At 44.0% G+C, this 25,770-nt stretch overlaps 1 protein-coding gene across 1 annotated transcript in view; it reads right to left on the bottom strand.

Annotated features, from left to right (window-relative positions):
- Positions 1-25,770, bottom strand: part of EPG5 (ectopic P-granules 5 autophagy tethering factor) — a 125,107-nt gene that overhangs the window by 91,447 nt on the left and 7,890 nt on the right. The window contains exons 2-9 of the mRNA XM_070938968.1: positions 24,526-25,374; positions 21,825-22,071; positions 15,965-16,101; positions 13,388-13,495; positions 11,962-12,035; positions 9,333-9,438; positions 4,749-4,863; positions 426-576 (exon numbers count right to left, since the gene is read on the bottom strand). Of these exons, the coding sequence (XP_070795069.1) occupies positions 426-576; positions 4,749-4,863; positions 9,333-9,438; positions 11,962-12,035; positions 13,388-13,495; positions 15,965-16,101; positions 21,825-22,071; positions 24,526-25,374 (1,787 nt within the window). The remainder of the gene's footprint in view (positions 1-425; positions 577-4,748; positions 4,864-9,332; positions 9,439-11,961; positions 12,036-13,387; positions 13,496-15,964; positions 16,102-21,824; positions 22,072-24,525; positions 25,375-25,770) is intronic.

Below are 25,770 nucleotides of genomic sequence, written 5' to 3'. Positions count from 1 at the left end.
AAGACGTGTGGTGCCCAAAATGGCTACCTGGAACAGCTGCTGCCTTCTCTTAACCTTTCCGCGCTTCGCCTGCTTTAGTCACTGGAGTTCCCTCCGACGATCCGCTGTGCTTTTGAAGTTGCTTTTTAGCCCCAAACCAGCCCCAACCTCAAAACCAGCGAGCGAACTAATGTGCTGGAGCTGACCAGGCTAAGGACGCTAGTCAGACGAATACCTGGTAGGCAGAATTTTTTTTTTTCCTATTTTCCTCCCCCAAAACTAAGATACATCTTATACTCCGGTGTGCCTTATACTCCAAAAAATACGGTAATTTACTCATATGCCCCCCCCTCCCCAAATTCAGCTAGGGGTTTCATTTTGCTGTCCTAATCGTGACTCCTTTACCTGGGTCTGCCCATGAGGGAAAGCGGACAGAAGCGCCTCACCTGATGAGATGGCCGATTCGTTTCACAAACTGCCTGTAACGGGCTCGGTTGAAGGTTTCCAGCCCCACAGCAAGGAGATTCACCACAGAATTAGCAAAAGTAAGTATCTTCATCATCTCTTGGGAAGTTGTCTTCTCGGAGGCGTAGCTGCCTGCTCACAGGAAAGCATTTCAGAATGGAAATGGCTATTAGTGCACGAGCTAATAGGCAGGCAGAAGAAAGAAAAAATTTATCACTTATTAAATTTATATGCCGCTCATTTCACTGTTATGTGAAAGGCAGCTTGTAACTTCATAAAATGCAAATACAATTCATTAAAACATTAAATATTATAAAATAAATGGAAAGGGGGGAAGGGGGGGAAGAGAAAAAGTGTTACTATAAAAGTGTACAGGAATGATAAAACAGATGTAATTATTCTTAAAAAAAGTATTTGAAATGAAGATGTAAATAGAAAATCGGGACTGCTCGAATACCGTTCTAGATTAAACTGACAATGGATACAACAAAGGAGTGGGAAAGGAGAGAGGAAGAGAGAGAGGGAAGGAGGGGAGAAGAGAGAAAAGGAGAGAGAGGGATAGAAAAGAGGGAAAAGGAGAGGAAGAAAAGGGAGGGGAAAGATAAATAGGAGAGAGGGTTAGAAAGGGAGGAAGAAGAGAGGAGTGGGGGAAGGGGAGGGGAAGTAGAAGGGGAGGAGAGAAGGAACGAAGAAAGTAGAAAGGGCCAGAAGAAGGAAGAGGGAAGGAGAAGAGGAAAGGTTGTGGTAAAACAAAGAAGAGGAAATGGTAAAAGAGCAGCCCTGAACAAATGAAAATGGAAGTTAAAGGATAAGATGAATGATCAATGATTAATGATGGATAAGAGACTGTACACTTAAATATGCTTATGAGAAATAAAAATAAAAAAAATATTTTAAAAAATTATAAAATTTGATAAATTAGTAAGGCAGGGGTGTCAAACTTAAGGTCCGGGGGCTGGATTCGGCCCGCGGGGTGCTTCAATCTGGCCCACGGGGACACCCTGGAAACAGTGAAGGACTGGCCTGCAGTGCCTCTGCCAGTGAAAATGGAGCTCGGGAGGGCCACGCGCGACCCTCTCGAGCTCTGTTTTCACTGGCAGGGGGTTGCAGGAGGACGTCACAGCCAAAAACAGAGCTCGGGAGCCCATTTTCACTGGCAGAGCACTCGAGTTGCCACAGGCGCCCCCTGACACGAGTGATGCTGAGCTGGCCACGCCCACCCCGGCCCCCCAAGGTCAAATACAACCCTGATGCAGCCCTCAATGAAATTGAGTTTGACACCCCTGCTCTAAGGAGAAAGAGTGGAAGAATTGGGGTTGGAGTTAAAAGAGGGATCAGCCTAGAATCCCTACGTCACCACCAGCGGTTGAAGTCCAACCTGCCCTGAATTGTGTTGAAATTTTGCTAACTCCAAGCAGGTGCTAACTGTTAGTTGAGAAGATTCCTATGCATTGGCATGATTACCAATAAATCAGTTTAATTGGACCGTGTGTGTGGACCTGATCTTTCACGCCTCAGAGTGCCAAAATACAATGCGGTAGAGACGAGATCTTCTTCAGAGCCCAATAACAACCTCCAACGTGGCATGGACCCATCGCAGCCCCAGGCCAATTGGCACAACCAGGTTCTTGAGAACCTTTGAGAAGGCCTGATATTCTTAGCCTAAGCCATAAATTCAGTCTCTTTATTATGTTTTTTTTTTAATTTATAAAATGTATTGGCTGTCCATCTTACCACAGAGTAACTCTGGGTCGTTTGCAGGCCTCTTGTAACCCTGGAAGTGATTTTCGTTCCATTCTTGCATTTGTTCCTTCAATGTTAGCTTTTCTCCCCAATAATTTTTGGGGGACTGTTTCAACTGTGTTTATCATGAACATTTTCAGGGTCCTGTTGAAAACTCATTAAAGGCTACCTATGTGTAAATACTCAAAAGGGACGTGCTGGCTCAGTAACTAAGATGCTGAGCTTGTCGATCAAAAGGTCGGCAGTTCAGCGGTTTGAATCCCTAGTGCTGCATAACGGGGTGAGCTCCCATTACTTGTCTCAGCTTCTGCCAACCTAGCAGTTCGGAAGCACGTAAAAAATGCAAGTAGAAAAATAGGGACCACCTTTGGTGGGAAGGTAACGGCGTTCCGTGCGCCTTTGGCGTTTAGTCATGCCGGCCACATGACCAATGAGACGTCTTTGAACAGCGCTGGCTCTTCAGCTTTGAAATAGAGATGAGCATCGCCCCCTAGAGTCGGGAACGATAGCACATATGTGCGAGGGGAACCTTTACCTATGTGTAAATACTAAAGTAAAGGTAAAGTTTCCCCTGTTCAGTCATGTCTGACACTAAGGGACGGTGCTGATCTCTGTTTCTTCGCCAAGGGAACCAGGGTTGTTCAAAGACACTTCCGGGACAGCATAACTTTATGCCAGGGATAAATAAATAATAAATAAATAAATAATTTTATTTCTATACCGCCCTTCTCCCAAAGGACTCAGGGCAGTGTACAGCCTATTAAAAGCACAGACATCAATTAAAAATAATTAAAATTATTAAATAATTTCGGCTCAGATTTAAAACCCCAAAAATTTAAAACACCCAATTTAAAATCATTACATTGATAGCCCGGCCTGTCGGAACAGCAGGGTCTTGAGGGCACAACGAAATACACGGAGGTCGGAGATCTTACGCATTTCCGGGGGCAGTCCATTCCACAGGGCTGGGGCTCCCACAGAGAAGGGCCTCCCTCTGGGTGTTGCCAGCCGACATAACTTGGCCGATAGCACCCTGAGGAGACCGTCTCTGTGGGAGCGGACTGGCCGGTGGGAGGCTATTGGTGGCAGAAGTCGGTCTCGAAGGACCCGGGTCCTATGCTATGGAGCGCTTTAAAGGTGGTGACCAGCACCTTGAATCGCACCCGGAAAACCACTGGGAGACAGTGCAGCTCGCACAGGAGGAGTGTCACATGGGCACAACGAGTTGCGCCCATAACCATCTGCGCGGCCGCATTCTGGACCAGCTGGAGCCTCCGAGTGCTCTTCAAGGGGAGCCCCATGTAGAGAGCATTACAGTAGTCCAGCCGGGAGGTGACAAGGGCGTGAGTGACCGTGCGCAAGGCGTCCCGGTCCAGAAAGGGCTGCAACTGGCGAATCAGGCAAACCTGATAGAAAGCCCCCCTGGCCACGGCCGTCATATGCTCTTCTAAAGACAGCCGTGCGTCCAGGAGGACACCCAGATTGCGAGCCCTCTCTGTGGGGGGCAGAGATTCACCCCCAATAGTCAGCGATGGCACCAGCTGACTATATTGGGAAGCCGGGAGCCACAGCCACTCGGTCTTGGAAGGGTTGAGTCTGAGCCTGTTCCTCCCCATCCAGACCCGCACGGCCTCCAGGCAGCGAGACATCACATCAAGGGCATCGTTGGGGTGGTCTGGGGTGGAGATGTACAGCTGAGTGTCATCAGCGTACTGATGGACTCTCACCCCAAAACCACGGATGATCTCATCCAGCGGCTTCACATAAATGTTGAACAGAAGGGGCAAGAGGACCGACCCTTGCGGCACTCCCCATGCGGGGCGCCATGGGGAATGGGATGGGGAACAATGGCCCTTTCATGACTTTTGGACTTCAATTCCCAGAATTCCTGAGCCAACATGGCTAGCTCAGGAATTCTGGGAGTTGAAGTCCACAAGTCATAAAGGGGCCAAAGTTTCCCCCATGCTGGCTCAGGAATTCTGGGAGTTGAAGTCCACAAGTCATAAAGGGGCCATAGTTTCCTCCATGCTGGCTCAGGAATTCTGGGAGTTGAAGTCCACAAATCATAAAGGGGGCCATAGTTTCCCCCATGCTGGCTCAGGAATTCTGGGAGTTGAAGTTCACAAGTCATAAGGGAGCCATAGTTTCCCCCATGCTGGCTCAGGAATTCTGGGAGTTGAAGTCCACAAGTCATAAAAGGACCATCGTTCCCCACCTCTGCTCTACGCCAAGGCGCACAGAATGTCATTATGTTATGTGGATGCTACGTTTTTCTCCATTCTCCCTCTTATTTTTTTAATATACTTGTACTCCCCCACACATAGACCTCAGCAAATAAACACAATGAAGTCTTTATACAACCCAGAGTCAAATACAATATTGCGAGCATCAACGGAAAAGAACAGACGCTTTAAAAAAAATCAGACAGAGAAACTTCTGCTGGCCCAAACCTCATGAGGTCTACATTCCCGAATGAGTTCTGCTGAAAAGGCAGCCGTTTCTCATTTTAATTCAATTTTTAAAATCCCCGTGAATAGAGCTAGCTTTATAAAGTTGCTCACCTTCATCATCGAAGCCAAGCATGTGCTGGAAGAGTTCGTGGAAGGGGAACTGAGACAAAAGGGCCACCAAGTCATCTTCCAGAAGAAGAACCCAGCTAGATTCGGGATCTTCATCCTGAGGTGAAAGAAACCTGAATCAAGGACCTGCGTTTTGTACGGTTAAGGTTGAGCCGGTTTGGTGTAGTGGTTAAGGCGTTAGGCTAAAACCGGAGGCCAGTGTTCTGTCCCCGTCCCACACACACACATACCAACAGACGTCCAAGAGTTAAAAACCAAACCAGCCGACAAAATCCTTTTCCTTATGATAACGGAACTTAGCAGCAACCTAGTGGCTGCCTGCCAAGAGTTTATTACTCACGAAGAGAAGAGATAACTCTCTGCTTCTGGTACATCAAAGTAAAATGTTCAATAATTACAGAGTAAATCAAGTCCAAATATAATCCAGCAAAGCCTATAGCAAAAGTCCGGCAATGCAGAATGGCGTGGAAGCTTTCAGCTTTGTTCGTCACAAGGCTTGACTGGCCACCACGCTCCCTTTTATACCCTGTGGGGTGTGGTCCAATGACTCAGCCTAATCTCGGGCACGCCTTTTCTTCTGTTGCGCACGCTTATCTCTGCGACGCTGTCGAGGATCCAGCCAAGACTCATTACCCTCATCACTGTCCACCTGTGGCTGCATGGAAGTGCTTGGCCCCGGCCCTATCTCTTGCCCTTCGACGGACATCGAAGGCATTGCCAGAGAGGAGGGTCCTGGAGAGGGAGGCCTTGCCAACTTCTCTCCTTCACTCTCGGAGTCCTCTCCTGCCAATGACACAGGCTCAGGTAACGGAGCCACAACAACCAGGAGTTCGTGTCCTACCCTAGACATGAAGTCAACCATTTATTGTTTATTTATTTATTGGTTCAATTTATATGCCGCCCTTCTCCGGAGACTCAGGGCGGTTTACAATGCGTTCAGCAATAGCCTTCATACTTTTGTATATACCTGCTTAGTAGGGCTTTCGGCCCCCACTAAACGGTGTTCTTTTTTATACAAAGTCAGCTTATTGCCCCCACAATCCAGGTCCTCATTTTACCTACCTCGAAAGGATGGAAGGCTGAGTCAACCTTGAGCCTGGTGAGATTCGAACTTGCAGTAATTGCAGGCAGCTGGTGCTAATTAACAGCACTTTAGTCTGCTGCGCCACCAAGGCTCTTATACTTATGTGGCACGGTGGCGCAGTGGCTAGAGTGCAGTACTGCAGGCTTCCCCTTTTTTGCAAGGGGAAGAGTTAGTTGCAATTAATTTCTTAACCAAAAGCAACAGATAGCGCTACAACCAAATCGTTGTTTTTTCCTACATGAATGAAAGATTTTACTTCTGTCCCGGTTGAAATTAATTGTGCTTGTTTCTGCCCATTTCCCCAATTTTTCAAGATGCTCTTGAATCTTGATATTGCCCTCTAAGGCATTTGCTATAGCTATATATATATATATATATATATATATATATATATATATATATATATATATATATATATATATATATAGCAAATGCCTTATATTTATTATATAAGTAATAAAATACTTATAATTTATTTATTATCTACAAATACAAATACAAAGAGCCTTGATAGTACAGTGGTCTAAGCACCCTGTTATTAACACAGCTGCCTGCAATTACTGCAGGGTTCGAATCTCGCCAAGGCTCAAGGTTGACTCAGCCTTCCATCCTTTCTAAGGTAGGTGAAATGAGGAGCCAGTTTGTGAGGGCAATAAGCTGACTTTGTATAAATATACAAAAGTATGAAGGCTATTGCTTAACGCATTGTAAGCCGCCCTGAGTCTCCGGAGAAGGGCGGCATATAAATCAAATTAAAATAATAATAATAATAATAATAATAATAATAATAATAATAATAATAATAATAATAATAAATATTTGTATTTATTTATTAATAAATAATATTTATTATCTACAAATATTTATATTTGCAGATATACATATATTTATTATCTACAAATATGATAATTACTTTTTTCTAACCTCACATTCTAGACAGTTACAAATATTTTGAACTACAAATATGATAATTACTTTTTTCTAACCTCTCATTCTAGACAGTTATAAATATTTTGAACAACACAGGATCTAACCTTGGTGATCTGCCACTTGACACTTTCCCTCAACACAACACACAGTCATCCTTTGTGTCTATCAGATCTTTGATCGCTGCCTTATCTGAAAGGGATTTTTTTCTAAACACGAATCTCTCCAAGTTCTCTTTAGGAAGCGCTACTATCTGTTGCTTTTGGTTAAGAAATTAATTGCAACTAACTCTTCCCCTTGCAAAAAAATTAAAAAAATAATAATAATCCAGGAGTGCTTCCCTTTGAACTGGGGGAACGGAGCGCTTTTACAATTTCCTTTTCTTCCTTTCTAAATCTTGAATGGGATGTTTGCCAACATCTCCCCCCTTTTGGGGGGGGGGAATCAATGCCGTAAATTATTCAATATCATTAGTTATAGATTTGGATATCTGGCCTGAAAAGGATTCTTCCTTCTCTCGGAAAAAAAGCCAGAGGTGGAAGTCTCCCCACGTCCTTCTCCCTCCTTCTCCCTCCCATTTCACCAAGACTGTTCCTTCCTTCCTTCCCCCTCTAACTGATTTGTTGGGCCCTAACTGTCCCAGGTTGAAAAACCTAGGACAAAACCTTCTTCGGTGTATGGGTTGCGGCGAAGTGCCTAGGAGGGAATGGCCGTGACCGTTGTGCCAGGGCGAAAGACTAGGGGAGGGCCAGCTGAGGAGAAAAGTTTGTGGCTAATAACCCAGAGGTGAAAACCTCGAGGTAAAACAGGCAAGGAGAAGGGTTCGAGCCGAAAAGTCCTAGACCCCCTTGGGCCGATGTCAGCCCTGCCTCAGCTCAAAACTTTAAGTAAGAAAGATTCTTGACTCCATTTGGTGAAAAAGGTATGGTTTACTAAAGGTCAAGCAGACTACAGTAAAGCAAAGCCAGATCTGAGGTTCGCACGCCAAATTCCCCACTGCATTTCCCCCAAGACTCTCCCCGCCTTCGGTTCCCAATTCTCCAATCAAACTCAAACCAGATGTTGTTGGTCTTCTTTGATAGGCGGATAAATTTCTCCTCAGACAGTTGAATCTCCGCCGGCACAGTGAATAGTGGAGCCTTCTTCCCCCCTCCCATTCGTTTACCTTTCCCCACCCCCACCCCGCGAGAGCTCATGGCAGGCTGGCACCAAAGCAAAAGTACAACGCGGGTGTGAGGAGGCAGTCCTGACAGCCAGCCACTCTCTCTCAGCCCTAGGAAGGAGGCAATGGCAAACTACTTCCAAAAAACCTGGCCAAGAAAACTGCAGGGACTTGTCCGGGCAGTCATCAGGAGTTAACACTCACTCAAACACACACACACACACAAACACACACAGACTCAGCACTAGTACTGTCAAGGGAGAAAGCCTCTCCAATACTTCTCTAGGCTGTATCAGAACTGAGGGTCATACAGCAACTCCAACGGTATCCGTCTTACAGGTAGTCCTCGACTTGCAACAGTTCGCTCAGTGACCATTCAAAGTTACAACGGCACTGGAAAAAGGGACTTAGGACCATTTTTCACACATACGACCATTTAAGCATCCCCATGGTCACGTGATCTACGTTCGAATGGTTGGCAACCTGACTCACATTTATGACGGCTGAAATGTCACAGGGAAGTCAAGTGATCCCCCTTTTGCGACCTTCCGACAAGCAAAGTCAACGGGGGGGGGAGCCAGATTCACTTAACAACTGTGTTACTAATTTCACACCTGCTGGGATTCACTTAACAAAGGCGGCAAGGAAAGTTGCAAAATGGGACAAAACTCCCTTGACAAATTTCTCACTTAGCAACAGAAATGTTGGGCTCCATTGCGGTCGTAGGTTGAGGACTAACTGTATTCCATCAGAGAATAATAATAACCTCACTCTGTTTCCTGCTATGGCATTCATATGGTACTGATCAGTATTTTTAAAAATGCAGCCAAGTTATAACAAACTTCTCTGCTCATCTAGCTGGAAAACTAAACCCAAAACTAACCGTAAAGCTTGAGAGAAATTTATAATGCAGGAGTGTCAAACTGGATGTCTTTGAGGGACGGATCAGAGTTGTAGTTCTCTTCCGCAGGACGGCTGGGGGAGGAAGGGGGGACGGCCGCCTCCTGTAGTACTGTGCCGGCTAAAACGGGGCACAAGGGGTCTGCGTGCAGGACCCCATGCCTCATTTTCAGTCTCCATGGCCTCCAGCAACACTCTGCCGAGCAAAAACGGGCCAAGTGGAAGTTTTGCGAGGCCGCCGCGAGGCCCGTTTTTGGCTGGCAGGGTGCTGCTGGAGGCCGGGCAGGCTGAAAATGACACACACACACACACCCCATGGCCTGTTTTAGCCAGTAGAGGCACCACGGGCCGGTCCTTTGATATTTCCAGGCCAGACCTGCGGACCAGATTTTAGCACCCCACAGACCGGATCCAGCCCGCAGACCTTGAGTTTGACACCTCTGCTATAGTGAGTTTGAGCTCAAGGGACGTTAAAATCCTCTTTTCAAAATACCTCTTCTCCACCTTCGTCCACTAAAGTCCAGTTTCCAGATTCGGCCCCTGAGGACGAAGACCTTCGTTCGCTCGGCTTCATATGGCACATGAATTCCGCTCGATTTCTGCAGGATATAAAACATGGTGGGCTTAGGAAGACGCATCTACGCATGTGGGTAAAAATGGTTCCATTTTCTTTCGTTGCTATATAAAAATGGAGTGACCCATGTTATCGTGACTTCTCTGCCTAACGCTCCACAGAATGGAACATTAAAACGTGTTTGTTTGTTTTTTTGACTCCACGAACTTTTGATATTTCAGGCAACACAAGCAATGTATATAGACTTACTGCTGTAATGGACTCTGACAATTACGGTCATAAATTGTGACGGTTGTAGTGTTGGATCACCCATGTGGCCAACTCAATTTTGCGACCATTTTTGTAGCAGTTGCGTGAAAGCTGCGGGAGGTTGTTGAGTGAATTGTTCAATTGTTGGGGCTGGTTTTGCCCAAAACCAGAAATAAATCAGAAATAAATAAATAAAATTCCCAGGAATAACAACAACTTAGTTCCAAATTGGCCTTTTTAGTCACACTAGATGCTGTTTTAGGACCTCTTTCCAGAGCACGATACCATAGTCTCTTGAGACTGAAGAATGCCAATGCCAAATTCCGAAGTTCTGACACACACACACACCTGGCGTGATTATATGACAGCCCCCCCCCACATGCGAGGTGCTCAGCAACCAACCCTCATTTATTTATTAAATTTATATGCTGCTCAGAGCTACCTGATACTGAGATGGATAGCATATACAATAGATTTGACAGACAGAACAGGACAGGACAGGGAGAGAGAGAGAAAGAGAGAGCGAAAGAGAAAGAGAGAGATAAAGAGATAGAAACAGAGAGAGCGAGACAGACAGAGGGAGAGAGAGAGAGAAGACAGAGAGAGAGAGAGAGCAAAAGATTGATAGAAACTGAGACAGACAGAGAGACAGACAGAGATAGATATAGATAGAAATAGATAGTAAAAGGTTGATAGAAATAGAGACCGACAGACGGATGGATGCATACCAGTTTTTGAGTGCCCGACATGCGAACATATGACCAGCTGTCAGAACTTCAAAACCAAGTCATAAATCCACCTGGGGAGGTCCCACTGAAACTTGAAATGGCCGCTAAGCGACCAGTCATAAGTCGAGTACTACCGATATGTTAGACGTTGATAAATCTACAGGTTCTCAAACATGTTGAAGTTCTGACTCAGCAACATGAAGTTTTATCCTACTGTCATCTGCGTACATTACACAAAATGGAATTCTTGTTCTTCGAATCAGACATTTCCTATTATCCAGTTGATTTTTTTAATTTATTTATTCACCAACACAACAAACTCAATTCAACCGAGAGAAGGCAGCCTTTCCTAAGACTGAGCTACTCAGTCTTATCATAGGGAGACGGGTTAGGAAAAGAGCTTCAGGCTGTTTAAATTCCTCAATCAAACACCACCCTCCCTCTGGCTCCCACATCCACCCCACCCAGCTGCCTCTCTGTTCAGCTTTTATAACTACCCACTGCTGGGCTGGCTAGGGAGGGGTCTTAAAGGGACAGGGCACCCGCAGCCCAAGTACCAGTCACTTTGCAGACAGCCTGTCTAGGCTGCACTCACAGAGGGATAGAATCAAGATCACGTGAAGTGTTAGTACCAGTTTATAATGCCTTGGTAAGGCCACACTTGGAATATTCCATCTCTGTGGTAGGTGCCACCACAGAGGGCCTCCTCAGGGTGCCGTCAGCCAGACGTCGGCTGGCGACCCCCAGGGGGAGAGCCTTCTCTGTGGTGGCACCTACCCTCTGGAACGATCTACCCCCGAACGATCGGGCCCTAAAAACTTACTTTTTTCAGTTAGCCAGGCTGGCCTGATTCCATGTTGGTTTTAACGTTTGATACTGATTTTTAATTGAAATGTTTTAAATTACGGGCCAAATTTCATTTAATTATTTTTAAAAATTATTTTAACTTTTGTGTACAAATGTTTTTATTTTGGCTGTTCACTGCCCCGAGTACGAAAGGAGAAGGGCGGAATACAAATCTAATAAACGATAAAAGAAAGATAAAGATAAAGATATAGTTTTGGTCATCATTATTATTAAAAAAAAGATGTTGAGACTTTGGGAAAAGTACAGAAACAAAGATTATTAGATGGCTGGAGGTTAAAACATAGGAAGAACGGTTGCAGGGATTGGGTGCATCTAGTCTAATGAAGTGAAGAGCTAGGGGTGACATGATAGCAGTGTTCCAGCATTTGAGGGGCTGCCACAAAGAAGAGGGGGGGGTCAAACTATTCTCCAAAGCACCTGAGGGCAGGACAAGAAGCAATGGGTGGAAACTGATCAAGGAGAGAAGCAAGCTAGAATTAAGGAGAACTTTCCTAACAGTGAGGACAATTAATCAGTGGAACCGGCTTGCCTTCAGAAGTCGTGGGTGCTCCATCACTGGAGGCTTTCAAGAAGAGATTGGATACCCATTTGTCTGCAATGGTATAGGCTTGAGCAGAGGGGGTTGGACTAGAAGACCTCCAAGGTCCCTTCCAACTCTGTTATTTCTTCCCCCCAAGAAACACGTTTTGCACTCTGAAACCTACTTGGCAGGAGACATGAGCAAAGCGAGGGCCTGCATGAAGTGAAAGACACCAGACGGATTGCCCAGAATCTGGATCTGAAAGGAAAGGGTAAAATTAGGATGTGTGATTTTTTTAATAATAATAATAAATAAATAATAAATAAATAAATAAATAACAACAACAACAACAACAACAACGATACCTTAACAGTTCCTAGGTCCTTGGTTAGGACTCTAGCTGCTGAGCTATTAACCAGCCTCAAAGGCTGTGAATCTCACTAAAGATTAACTAATAATAATAATAATAATAATAATAATAATAATAATAATAATACTTTTATTAACAGCTTACATCCTCCGACGATACCTTAACAGTTCCTAGGTCCTTGGTTAGGACTCGAGCTGCTGAGTTATTAACCAGCCTCAAAGGCTGTGAATCTCACTAAAGATTAAATAATAATAATAATAATAATAATAATAATAATAATAAGGCACCAATTTGGAGCTCAACGTCACAGATGCTGAATTTTCAGAATTCTGAAATTTGTAACTATACAACTGTATTGAGTACAGGTAGTCCTCGACTTACAACAGTTCGTTTAGTGACCGGTCACTAACAGTCACTAAATGACCGTTCAAAGTGACAACGGCACTGGAAAAAGGGACTTATGACCATTTTTCACACTTATAACCGTCCCCATGGCCACGTGAATAAAACTCAGATGCTTGGCAACTGACTCCTATTTATGACGGTTGCAGTGTCCTGGGGTTATGTGATCCCCCCTTTTGCGACCTTCTGACCAGCAAAGTCAACGGGGGGGCGGGGGGGGAGCCAGATTCGCATAACAACCATGTGACTAATTTAACAACTGCAGGGATTTAATTAAACGAATGCGTTAAGGGAAGTCGTAAAATGGGGCAAAACTCAGTTAACAAATTGGTCACTTAACAACATAAATGTTGGGCTCGATTGGTGGTTAAGTTGAGGACTATCTGTATCGGGAGCTGGGAGGGAGGTGAGGAATTTACGGGAGCCGTTGGCAGCCTGAGAAAATCCTCAAGGCCGTTCGGAAGGAACTTCCAAAGGCACAAACTGTTTTCCCAAAACAAAAAGAAACAAGCTGGATTGGTGGACAATGGAAAAGCAGTGGCCCAAATGGGGAAAAGGGGAAATTAATTAAGCTGCTTTACGTGTGAAAAACCTCAGAGCCAGCTTTTCTTCTGTGCCCTATGTGGATCTATCAGTAAAGTTATTCCTCTTGGTAAAATACTGTCTCGGGACTTTCTTTTGCTGCTTGTGCCAACGGGACGGTTGACGTGGGTCACAACTCAAGGACCACCTGTGTATGATTATTAACCATTAACTCGTTTCGGACTCCAAGCAACCATCACGAAAAGGCCGCAGCTTAAGAAACATTTCCTTACAATAGTAAATCAAGTCTAGGCACCTGAACAAACGGAGCAGCCCATTTGCTGACACCGGCTGGACACCGGAGGACGTGGTTTAAGAGGAAAAGGTGGTCTCCCGGAGAAGCAACCCTTTGCAAGATGGAGACCTGGAATGGAGGGAGACCATGTCAAAAACCAGCACCATCGTTATTGTCTTTGGAGATTCTCAGTCATCCAGGCCATGGTTGTCCCAAAGGTGTTGTGACCTAGGCTTCCTGTGTCATTAAAACACACGAATAGTCCCAAAAATCTCTTTTATTGCAACAGCTATGAATTACGTTCATTCACAGCTGAGTCCCAATTAGTTGAAAAAAGTCCTTTGGGATAATCACCCACATTTATCTCCCTTGACACGCTGCCGAAGACCTACTTGGCAAAGCCACACGGAGTCCAGAATCAAACAGAGATGCTGACTGGGAACAGAATTAACAACGTTGCTTTCCTGCAAAGGGCCCACATGCCTTTGCTCCTCTTTTAAGACATGTGGGAGGGGCCAATCATCTCCAGGCCTTACTCCCGAGTCGTCCCTTTTGTTTTAACTGTTTGTGCATTCTGGCAGCTCTGCGCATGCGCGCACTAGGAACAGGCTCCTCCTGTCCCTCTGCCCCTCTGCTATCTGCCTCTGGAGGCTTCAGAGTCCGCACATCACTCCCAGATGGCCCTGGCCCCATCTCTGCCTCCCACGCAGAGCCCTCGTTAGAGCCTTCCCCAGACTCCAGGTCTGGCCCATGATCCTCCCCAGCCTCCTCACTGTCCGATTCTGCTGTCAGCTCCGCAGACTGCTGGCAGACCACAACAAAAAGTGCTTTTTCAAGAGGCAACTAGACTTTCTGGTTTTTCTTTGAAGACGTTTCGCTTCTCATCCAGGAAGCTGAAGAAGCTTCTTGGATGAGAAGCAAAACATCTTCAAAGAATAACCAGAAAGCCAAGTTGTCTCTTGAAAAAGCACCTTTGGGACAACCATTGTTGATTAATTTATTAAAAATCTACAGCAGCATTGGGCAACCTCATCTGGCCTTGGAAGCTAAGCAGGATAAGACCTGGTTAATACCGAGATGGGAGACCAGCAGAAAATCCTACAGCTGTAGACTAGGCTAAGTCTATGTTGTGGCTCCGATCACCGAGCCTGTGTTATCAGCAGGAGGGGACTCCGAGAGTGAAGGAGAGGAGTTGGCAAGGCCTCCCTCTCCAGGACCCTCCTCTCTGGCAATGCCTCCTGTGTCCTCCGAAGGCCAAAAGATAGGGCCGGGGCCAAGCACTTCCACACAGCCGCAGGTGGACAGTAATGATGATGATGAGTCTTGGCTGGACCCTCGATAGCGTCGCAGAGATAAGCGCGCGCAGCAGAGGAAGAGGCATGCCAGGGATTAGGCTGAGTCACTGGACCACACCCCACAGGGTATAAAAGGGGGTGTGGTGGCCATTCAAGCTCTGTGATGAGCAAAAACTGATATTGAACAAACCTCTCTGCATTGCTGGACTTTTTGAATATTCTCTTATCTTTTGTGTGTTGGCTTTGAAAAAACACTCCCTTCGTAAGTAAAAGACTCTTGGCAGCCAGCCACTGGGTTGCTGCCAATTCTGCTCTTAGAGAAACCTTTGTCGGCTGGTTTATTTCACTATTGACTGTCTGTGGGAGTGCGTGTGTGAGACGGGGACAGAACAGTCTAAAACCAAAAGGATACCCCAGAAAATAACAGTGGAAACCACACCCGTCTATGGAGATTCTCAATCATCCAAGTCATGGTTGTCCCAAAGATGCTTTTTCCAAAAGGCAATTGGACTCCCTTGGGGTTTTTTTTCCCTTTTAAAGAACTGAAGAAGCTTCTTGGATGAGAAGCGAAACATTTTTAAAAGGAAAAAAAAAAAAACAATTAAGTCCAGTTGCCTTTTGGAAAAAAACTCTTTTGAGATACTTCTGTCGAGTTGCTGAGAAAGCCACATGAAGCCACCTGGAATTGTGTAAAAACTCACTGTGTTTAAATTAGGCGCTCAAAAAACCTCAAAACCCCCCCCACCCCACCCCCCAAAAAGATTAAAATGCCAAAAATTCATGAGTGTTTTTTTTTTTTTTTAAAAAACCTGTAATCCTCAAGGCCTCTACAATCATCTAAATAATGCTTATGGATGCCGTGTTTCTGGCACACAATTTTTTTTTAAAAAAAGTACAAAAACATCTGCTAAAGTTTGTCTATCCTTCAGTTATAATAGTGCTTCCCAGGTAGCAGCAACCTGAAGATGTCTGGACTTCAATTCCCAGAATTCCCCCAGCTGGGGAATTCTGGGAATTGAAGTCCAGACATCTTCAAGGCGCTGAGGTTGGGAAAAATGATCTCGAGCAAGGGTCTCCAAACTTGACGACTTTTAAGACTTGTGGGACTTCAAACTCCCAGAATTCCTCGGCCAGGAAATCCCACAAACGTTGAAGTTGCCAAGTTTGGAGAGCCCTGATCTAGAAGATGCATAGCCAATGAGGAGAGGCCCCTCTTAAGCCAGGCCTAAGGCTCAATGAAATCCACACTTTTCGTCCAGCTCTGACTTGTGACTTGAAATGTCGGTAAAACGAGGATCCTCACCAGCCTCCGAAGCCACAAAAGAACATCACTCTGGAACTGTGGGTCTTCAGTGACTCGACGGGTGAAGCTGAAGAGAACGCTGATGCAGTCTTTCAAGGACCCCAAATCTGAGGAAGGGGATTCCACTGTCTTCAGAGCTGCAAAAAAGTAGGGAGAGATGGTTCTAAGAGACCCATGGAGGTGGGGAAGACCATAATTTATGGTGATCCTGGTTATTTGGGATTCTTGGCGCAGAACGTGATTAGCATCCTACATCTTGGCTATCTCCTATGTGCTCGTCACGGGAAAGAAGGAAGATGCTCTTGATGGAGATAAGGGGGATTTATTGCCTACGAAAAAGGGCTACAGATTACATTCCGAAGCAGCTCATTTAGACACCTCCTTAATTGGCGGAGCAGGAGGGAGGAGGAAGAGGAGGTGGTACAGCTCAAAAAATCAACTGCAAAATTCCCAATACAGGTACTGTATTTTTCGGAGTATAAGACGCACCAGACTATAAGACGCACCTACCTTTTTTGCTGAGGAAAAGAAAAAGAAAACTGCCTCTGCCTCCCAGCAGTTTTGCCTCGTTGCAGCAAACAGCCTGCTTTACTTTCATTTTTCGTTTTCAGCATAGCTTGATTAGCACAAGAAAAAAAAAAAGTCTGCCTCCCAGCAATTTACCTCCTTGCAGCAAGCAGCAGAGGCCTGCGCAGCAATAGGCGATGGCAATCCCTGCAGCCTGAAAGAGCTGAGGGTTGGAAGGCCAATCCAACCTACAATCAACTTGTGCTAATTAGGCTGTGCTGAAGCTGAAATGGGCTGTTTCTTCTTGCTGCTTGCTGCAGGGAGGTAAATTGCTGGGAGGCAGAGGCCAAAGGGTGGGGGGCCAGTGAGTGGGAGGGGCTACATTCGGTGTATAAGATGGACCCAAATTTTCACCCGGTTTTAGGGGGGGAAAGGGTGCGTCTTATACTCCGAAAAATACGGTAATTCTTGACTTACAACCACAACGGGAGTCCAAAATTCCCATTGCTAACCAAGGCAGTGGTTAAGGGAGTTTTGCCTCATTTTGCAACCTTTCTTGGTGCAGTGGGTAAAGTTGAATCACTGCAGCTGTTCAGTTAGTAAGACGGCTGTTAAGTGAAGCTGGTTTCCCCCATCGATTTTGCTTGTCGGAAGGTCGCAAAATGGAATCACGTGACCCCGGGACAGTACAACTGACATAAATACCGTATTTTTCGGAGTATAAGACGCACCTACCTTTTTTGGTGAGGAAAAGAAGAAAAAGAAATCTCCCTCTGCCTCTGAGCAATTTTGCCTCGTTGCAGCAAACAGCAAACAGCCTGCTTTGCTTTCATTTTCGTTTTCAGCATAGCTTGATTAGCACAAGAAAAAAAAATCTACTCCCAGCAATTTACCTCCTTGCAGCAAGCAGCAGAGCCCTGCGCAAAACAGCTGAGAGCAAATCAGTTGAGAGCCGGGAGGCCGATCCAATCAACTTGTGCTAATTAGGCTGTGCTGAAGCTGAAAGGAGCTGTTTTTTCTTGCTGTTTGCTTGCAAGGAGGTAACTGCTGCGAGGCAGAGGCCAAAGGGTGGGGGCTAGTAGGTGGGCGGGGCTACATTTGGTGTATAAGACGCACCTAAATTTTCACCCCCTTTTAGGGGGGGGGGGGAAAGGTGCATCTTATACTCCAAAAAATACGGTACATGCCGGTTGCCAAGCGTCTCCATTTTGATCACATGACCACGGGGACGCTGTAATGGTCATCTGAAAAACAGTCACTTTTTTTTCAGTGTCGTCGTAACTTTGAGCAGTCACTAAGCCATGTACATGGATACATCCGAATTAGACTGTGTTGTTTTTCTCTGTGTCATATAATATATGTGGGTATGTGAGTACATGCGTAATTTTTTATTTATTCATTTGTCATGTTTATGTATTGTATATTGGAGGTGGTGACCTTTTGAGAGCTGTATGCAATGAAATTTCATTTTAATTCATGCAGATTAGTGTACATTTAAAGTGACAATAAAGTTATTTTAAGTCTAAACAAATAGCTGTAAATCAAGGACTAAATGTCTATGGAGATTCTCAATCATCCAGGTTGTGATTGTCCCAAAGGTGCTTTTTTCCAAGGGGCAATTGGACTTTCTGTTTTTTTTCTTTTGAAGACATTTCGCTTCTCATCTAAGAAGCTTCTTCAACTCTGACTGGATGGCGGGGAACGGAAGGATTTGTATTCCTTGCAGACAGCTGGTCATTTGCATCCTTTTAGAGAGTCGTTGAGGCCACTTGGAGGTTTATCTGTGTCCTCGGGGTCACTTGAGTAGTGCAAATGGGTATAGAGCCTCCTTGGAATTGCTGAAAGGATTGTGTTGTAGACTGGAGCTAGATGATGTGGTATCCCTCCTCCTCTGTTGAGAGAAGGCTGTTCAATTTCAATTTCTTCAGCCAGAGCTGAAGAAGCTTCTTGGATGAGAAGCAAAACGCCTTCAAAGAAAAACCAGAAAGTCCAGTTGCCTCTTGAAAAAAGCACCGTTGGGACAACTACAACCTGGATGACTGAGAATCATGCATTTATGTTGGTTGCAGTGTCCCAGGGTCATGTGATCCCATTTTGGGACCTTCTGACAAACAAAATCAATGGGGAAAGCCAGTTTCACAACTTCATCACTTAACAACTGCAATGATGGACTTATTTTATTTTATTTTATTTTATTTTATTTTATTATTTTATTATTTTATTTTATTTTATTTTATTTTATTTTATTTATTATTGTATTGTATTGTATTGTATTGTATTGTATTGTATTGTATTGTATTGTATTGTATTATTTTATTTTATTTTATTTTATTTTATTTTATTATTTTATTGTATTGTATTGTATTGTATTTTAGTATTTTATTTTATTATTTTATTATTTTATTTTATTTTATTTTATTTTATTTTATTATTTTATTTTATTATTTTATTTTATTTTATTTTATTTTATTTTATTTTATTTTATTTATTTTATTTTATTTTATTTTATTTTATTATTTTATTTTATTTTATTATTTTATTATTTTATTTTATTTTATTTTATTATTATTTTATTTTATTTTATTTTATTATTTTATTTTATTATTTTATTATTTTATTATTTTATTATTTTATTTTATTTTATTTTATTTTATTTTATTATTTTATTTTATTTTATTTTATTTTATTTTATTTTATTTTATTTTATTTTATTATTTTACTTTTATACCGCCCTTCTCCCGAAGGACTCAGGGCGGTGAGCAGCCATAATAAAAACACTGTACAAAATAGAATTTAAAAGCAGATTAAAATAATTAAATCATAGGCCAAATTTAAAACTCTCATTTTAAAACCAATTTTAAATCCCCATTAAAACCAGATTAAAATCATTTATCCCATCAGAGTGGCTTGCTGGAATAACAGGGTCTTCACTTCACGACGGAAGGCGCGGAGGTCGGGGATCCTTCGTATGTCCGGGGGCAATTCATTCCAGAGGGCAGGGCCCCGCGCAGAGAAGGCTCTTCCCCTGGGGGTCGCCAGTCTACATTGTTTGGCTGACGGCACCCTGAGGAGGCCCTCTCTGTGTGAGCGTACCGGTCAGTGGGAGGCAATCGGTGGCAGAATGCGGTCTTGTAGATAGCCAGGTCCTAAGCCTGGCTATCTACAAGCGCTTTAAAGATGGTAACCAACACCTTGAAGAGCACCCAGAAGACCACCGGGTGGTCTTACCAAAAGTGGCAAGAAAAAGGACCTTTGTAAAAGTCAAGGACTACCTGTAAAGGAGGTTTTAGCCTTGGGGAAGGGGGGGGGGGCGCAGGGTTGATTTGACGATCTGGTCTATCTACTGTGTTTCCCTGAAAATAAGACCTGGTCTTATATTAATTTTTGCTCCAAAAGACGCATTAGGGCTTATTTTCTGGTTAGGTCTTATTTTGGGGAACATATAGTACTAAAAAGGGATGTGGTGGCTCAGTGGCTAAGACGCTGAGCTTGCCTATTGAAAGGTGGGCAGTTCTTGATGCAGCAGCTTTAACTTTAACAAGTGATTGGTTTGGAAATAAAAAGGCTGGAATATTGAATGCAGAAAGTTTTGATCTTGAATTTGGATGGCATGCTTACTTATTTTATGATGATAAAGTTGATAAAGTATTTAAAAGTCATATACTCAGAGACTCTTTGATGAGAGTTTGGAAGAAGCACCGACTCAAATGGGATTATAAAATACCGCTATGGCTGGATCTTGGTCATACCTTGTGGAATACAAATATAATGTCACTCGGGGGGTTTTTATACAAAGAGGTTCTTTTTACAGATGCGGGCAGATGGCAGCTGAAGACATTGCAGACACTGTTGGACGAAGGGATTAATTTAACCTGGTTACAATATAATCAATTACAAATGAGATGGAAAGAGGACCAAAAAACTGGTATTATACTGCATGAGGAAGAATTAGTTAGACATATAAGAGAGAAAGGTCCAATGCATATTAAAAGGCTTTATAATGTTTTGTTAGAAAGGGACTCAGAAACTGAATTAGTTAAAGATTGTATGATTAAGTGGGCACAAAATTTTGAAGAACCAGTGATGTTGGAAACATGGGAAAAAATTTGGGTTCAGAATGTTAAGTTCACACAGTCGCAGAATTTGAGGGAAAATTTTTATAAAATGTTTTATAGATGGCATTTGGATCCTAAAAAGTTGTCATGTATGTACCCTAATGTTCAGCCAAAATGTTGGAGATGTGAATGTTTGGATGCTACGTATTATCATGTATGGTGGACCTGTAGGAAAGTTAAGGCTTTTTGGATAAAAATTTGGTGGGTCATGCAGAATGTTTTGAAGAAAAAAATTCAATTTTCTCCACAATTGTTTTTATTGGGTATAGTTAAGGGTTTTACACGGGGTGAAATAAAACTAATATTGTATACGATAACAGCAGCAAGATTGTTGATAGGTAAATATTGGAAGAATGAAGCTTTGCCTACTATCGAGGAATGGACTTTGAAGATGGCCAGTTTTGCAGAGATGGCGAAGATTTCAGCGTATTTAAAAGATTGTTCACAAGAGACTTATGAATGGGAATGGAAAAGGTGGATAGAATATGTTCAGAACAAATACCAAACTAGAAAGTATCAAATAGCTTTTATTTGAAAATAATGTATTAGAAATATTTTATGTAAAGAGACAAAGAGGAAAAATTATATAGGGGGAGGGATGGGTTCAGGTTTATATATTAGTGTTATTAGTTATGAGTATGTAATAGGGAAGTCTGGGGGGGGAGGGTTAGGGAGGGTTAGGGAGGATGGGAAGTTTGGGGAGGGAGGTGGGGGGGTGAAAAAAGGGGTGAAAATGTAATTGAAAAACTTTTGCAATAAAAAAAAAAAAAAGAAAGGTGGGCAGTTCAGCAGTTCAAGTCCCTAGTGCCGCATAATGGAGTGAGCTCCCGTTACTTGTCCCAGCTTCTGCCAACCTAGCAGTTCGAAAGCATGTTAAAAAAATGCAAATAGAAAAATAGGGACCACCTTTGGTGGGAAGGTAACAGCGTTCCATGAGCCTTTGGCATTGAGTCATGCCGGCCACATGACCACGGAGACGTCTTTGGACAGCGCTGGCTCTTCGGCTTTGAAACGATGAGCACCGCCCCCTAGAGTTGGGAACGACTAGCACATATGTGCGAGGGGAACATTTACCTTATAGTACTAAAATGCATCCGTCTGGCTGACGATCTTAACTGGGGCTTATTTTTGGGTGGTAGGGCTTATTTTACAAGCATCCAGAAAAATCATGCTAGGGCTTCTTTTCCGGTTGGGTCTTATTTTCAGAGAAACACGGTAGTGGGTTGTTAGGTACCCACCTGCCGACTCCTGCTGCTGAAGTCCCACCGACCTTAGCAAGGGAGAGCCCCTCAGCAGGTTGTAGAGGTAAGATTCTACTTGCAAGCGGGACAACACCGAGGTGTACAAGTGCAGAGCGAGGATCTGGTGCAGGTGTTCAGTCTGGGCATCGAAGAGCTTCTTCAGTTCTCCCAAAGCGCCTTCGTTCAACTCAACTGTTTGGTATCGGTGGAAGCCGGACACTTTGCACTGGTCGGCACAGACACCCTGAAGGAGGCACAAAGGGGGAAAAATACACTCAGCAAACAGCTGCAACGGTAAGAGGAGAGGGGGCCGAGATACCCCACGGGGTGCCTGTCAAACTCCTCACAACAGGGCACAATTAAGGAAGTGAGCATTGTGCAACTTCTTTTGAGATGTTTTTAATACAAGAATTAGGTATAAGTAGTAAAATCTTCAAAATGTGGGACATTATGTATTACAATACATAATGTTAAAATATATTAACGGCAAGTAGAATCGCTTTAGCACAGAATTGGAAACAGACTGACACTCCTCCAGACCACATGATAATGAAGAAAATCTATGAATGTGCAGAAATGGATAGACTGTCTATGGAAACGAAGGAGAGGGAAGAAACCGAGTACTATCAAATTTGGAATAGATGGTATTCCTGGCTTGAGGGTAAACGTAAAACTTAAGGTGTAAGCTGTAAAAAGTATCAATATATAGAATGTAAAATGTATAAGAAATATATTATTTGGATTTATGAGTAGATATTATAATTTAAATAAGGATATAACATAGGATAGTGATGTATATAAATATAATTTTTGTAAACGATTGTTACGAAAGATATGAATGCCGATATGGAAAAGCTTTTATAAGTGTAAATATGTGTTTTGTGTTTTAAATGTTGGAAAATTCAATAAATACTATTTTTTTTAAAAAAACTTGGGATAGAAACTTCCGGAGCTCCTGTATTAGGGGTCCAGATGGATTGCATTGGGGTTCAAAGGGAGGGGGCTGCTGGATTGATGGCAGACTCCCACTTCCCTCCCCTCATTCTCTGCTTTCTACCCATCCATCTTTCTGTTTCAGTGATCATATAGTTGTATGCATAGTCCTTAACTTAGAACCACAATTGAGCCTAAAATTTCTGATACTAAGTGAGAAAGTTATGGCGATCATATGACCTCCATATACTGCAGCCGTCATAAATATGAACCAATTGCCAAGCGTCTGAATTTGATCACGTTACCATAGGAATGTTGCAACGGTCGTTAAGTGTGAAAAATAGACAGAAGTCACTTTTTTCAATGCCGTTGTAACTTCAGTCACTAAATAAACTGTGGTAAGTCAAGGACTACCGTAATTTTCAGACTACAAGACACACCTAAGGAGGAGGAAAACAACAACAAAAAGGTTTTGGCCTACCTTTTTTCGGGCCTTTTCCAGTCTTTTTTCGGCCGGTTTTGGGGGCTTTTTTCGGCCTGTTTTGGGGGCTTTTTTCAGCCCATTTTCAAGGCTTTTTGTGGCCCATTTTTTCTGGTTTTTTTCTAGGCTTTTTTTGGCCCATTTTCAAGGCTTTTTGTGGCCCATTTTTGGGCTTTTTTTGGCCCATTTTCAAGGCTTTTTGCGGCCTATTTTCTAGGCTTTTTTCATCCTGTGTTTTCTGAAAAAACGGGCAAAAAGCCTTAAAAACGGGCCAGAAAAAGCCCCCAAATGGGGCAAAAAAGCCTCGAAAACAGGCCAAAAAAACCCTCAAAAATGGGCCAAAAAAAGGCCTGAAAAAGGCCGAAAAAAGACCCGAAAACAGGGCATGTGAAAGCCAAAAAATGGCTGGTGGGTGGGTGTAGCAAGAAAGCTCGCAAAATGGGGGAAAACACACTTAACAACGGGTATTGATTAGCAACAAAAAATCGGGGCTCAGTTGTGGTCGTAAGTCAAGGACTGCCTGTAACACCTAAGTCCTCAAGGCTTTCACACAAATGACAAATTGAGTTTCCGGAAAGTGGGGCGGGGGGGGGGGGGCAAAAACTGTGCTGAATTTTAGCATTAAAATTTGAGAACCACAAAGCAGATTCTCCAATAAGACCCTTTCATACACTCGAGATCTGAACCAGTGGTGAAATCCTCCACGGATTGCCACCGGTTCGCTGCCTGTGCATGCGCGGTGCACGCCAAATGTGCGGTGCATGTGTGCACTGCACGGTGCACACCAAAAGCACGCTACACGCACATGCGTGGTGCATGCCAAACGCATGCTGCGCACGCATGCAGTACATGCCAAATGCAAGGTGCATGCACAGTGCATGCCAAGCACGCGCTTCACATGGAAAAACGAGGTTTAACAAGGTAAGTAGAACAGCGAGGAGGGGAACAGCTGTGCCGCGCGATTTAGATTCGCTAGAAAGAAAGATTTCCTGCTTTCTAGCGAATATAAATTGCGCAGCACAGCTGATTAAACGGAAATACCAGTTCTGACGAACCGGTAGCTTTGTTTTACTACCAGTGCGCCCGAACCAGTAGCTTTTATCACTACCGGTTCACCCAAACCGGTGCGAACCGATAGCATTTCACCCCTGATCTGAACCCTGGGATTTTAATGACATTTGTCTGAAGTATTGGTTTTCCTGCTTGAGCAGGGGGTTGGACTAGAAGACCTCCAAGGTCTCTTCCCAACTCTTCTGTTATTCTGTCCAATTCCCTAACCCTCACCTGGGCACTCTGCTGCTTATCCCTAAAAGTCCACAGGCGCTCTTTGACGCTTTCGCAATCCAGGTAAAGGCTTTGCAATTTGGCTTCAGCTAGCAACAGCTGTTTCCGACACCGGCAGTAATTCAACACCAGCTCATAAAACTCATGCCGGTCCTGGTAGGCCCTGCTGCCGAATTCTTCCACGTAAGCCTCGACGTTCCCCAGCCAGGAACAGGGCTCGAAAACCTTCAGCTGCTCTTTGGTAAAAGGAATCGGTTCGGGATCTACTGGAAGTTCAGGATACAATCTCTCCGTACGATGCGGCAGCCGGTAAGTAAAATCCGGCAGTCCTTCAGATAACAACGTCGAGATTTCGGGGTACAGTTTTTTAAAGACGGGGGTCTCCATGGGTGTTTTCACTCCCGTTTCAGGAACTGAGACGAGGGCATGGACCTTTTCGGAGGTAGGAGCAACCGGATGCTCCATAGGGCTACTACGGGGTGCACTTTCCGTGGGTGGAATGTTTTTTTCCGACGAGTCACCATTCCTCTTGCTGTTAACTGCTCCTTCCTCGAGATCCCACCCATCCGCCGTTGCCGCGTCTTTCTCCGCCTGCAAATTTTTTGCACCCAGGGGAGGTTGAGTTTGGGGAGCTGCTGGGGGTACTTCATTTTCAGGAGTGAGCACACTTGGTGGCACTTTGGGGGCCTTGTTCCCGGTTTCCTTCCGGGCGGCTTGAGGGCAGGGCCTGGATTCCGAAACGAGTCCTTCGGGCGTGCTGTTCTCCTGCGAAGCCTCTTCGTCAATCGTTTTGCACAAAGACGGTTCGCTTGTCTCGCTCTCTTTCTCTTCGCTCTTCTTCTTTTTTTCCTAGTGGGAATTAAAACACATTTTAAAAAAAAAAGACAGCCTAATCATCAGGAATAAGGCACAACGGAAAAGTCCCATTCAATACAATCAAGTGGTAGCAACATTCGTTTTACCCAAATTAGTAAGAATCATTCACCCTTTAGGCCGGGGTGGGGGGGGGGAGGTGTCCAAATTTTGGTCATGTGACCACAGGATGCTGGCAACGGTCATAAGTGTCAAAAACCATCATAAATCACATTTTTCTCTCTGGATTGCAGCTACGTAATTTTTTTCCATGGTTCTGATCACTGTGTGGCTATATGTTTAAAAACAACTGAAATACTAAAAGCACACACACCCCCAAAAAACTGACCAGAATATCCTTCCTTTCTCATCTACCCATTTTGCTTCTCCAGC

This window comes from Pituophis catenifer, unplaced genomic scaffold (genome assembly GCF_029215685.1).
Source record: "Pituophis catenifer annectens isolate HBS135680 unplaced genomic scaffold, rPitCat1.0.hap2 SCAF_2, whole genome shotgun sequence".
NCBI lineage: Eukaryota > Metazoa > Chordata > Lepidosauria > Squamata > Colubridae > Pituophis > Pituophis catenifer.
This window is presented reverse-complemented; position numbering and strand designations above follow the sequence as displayed.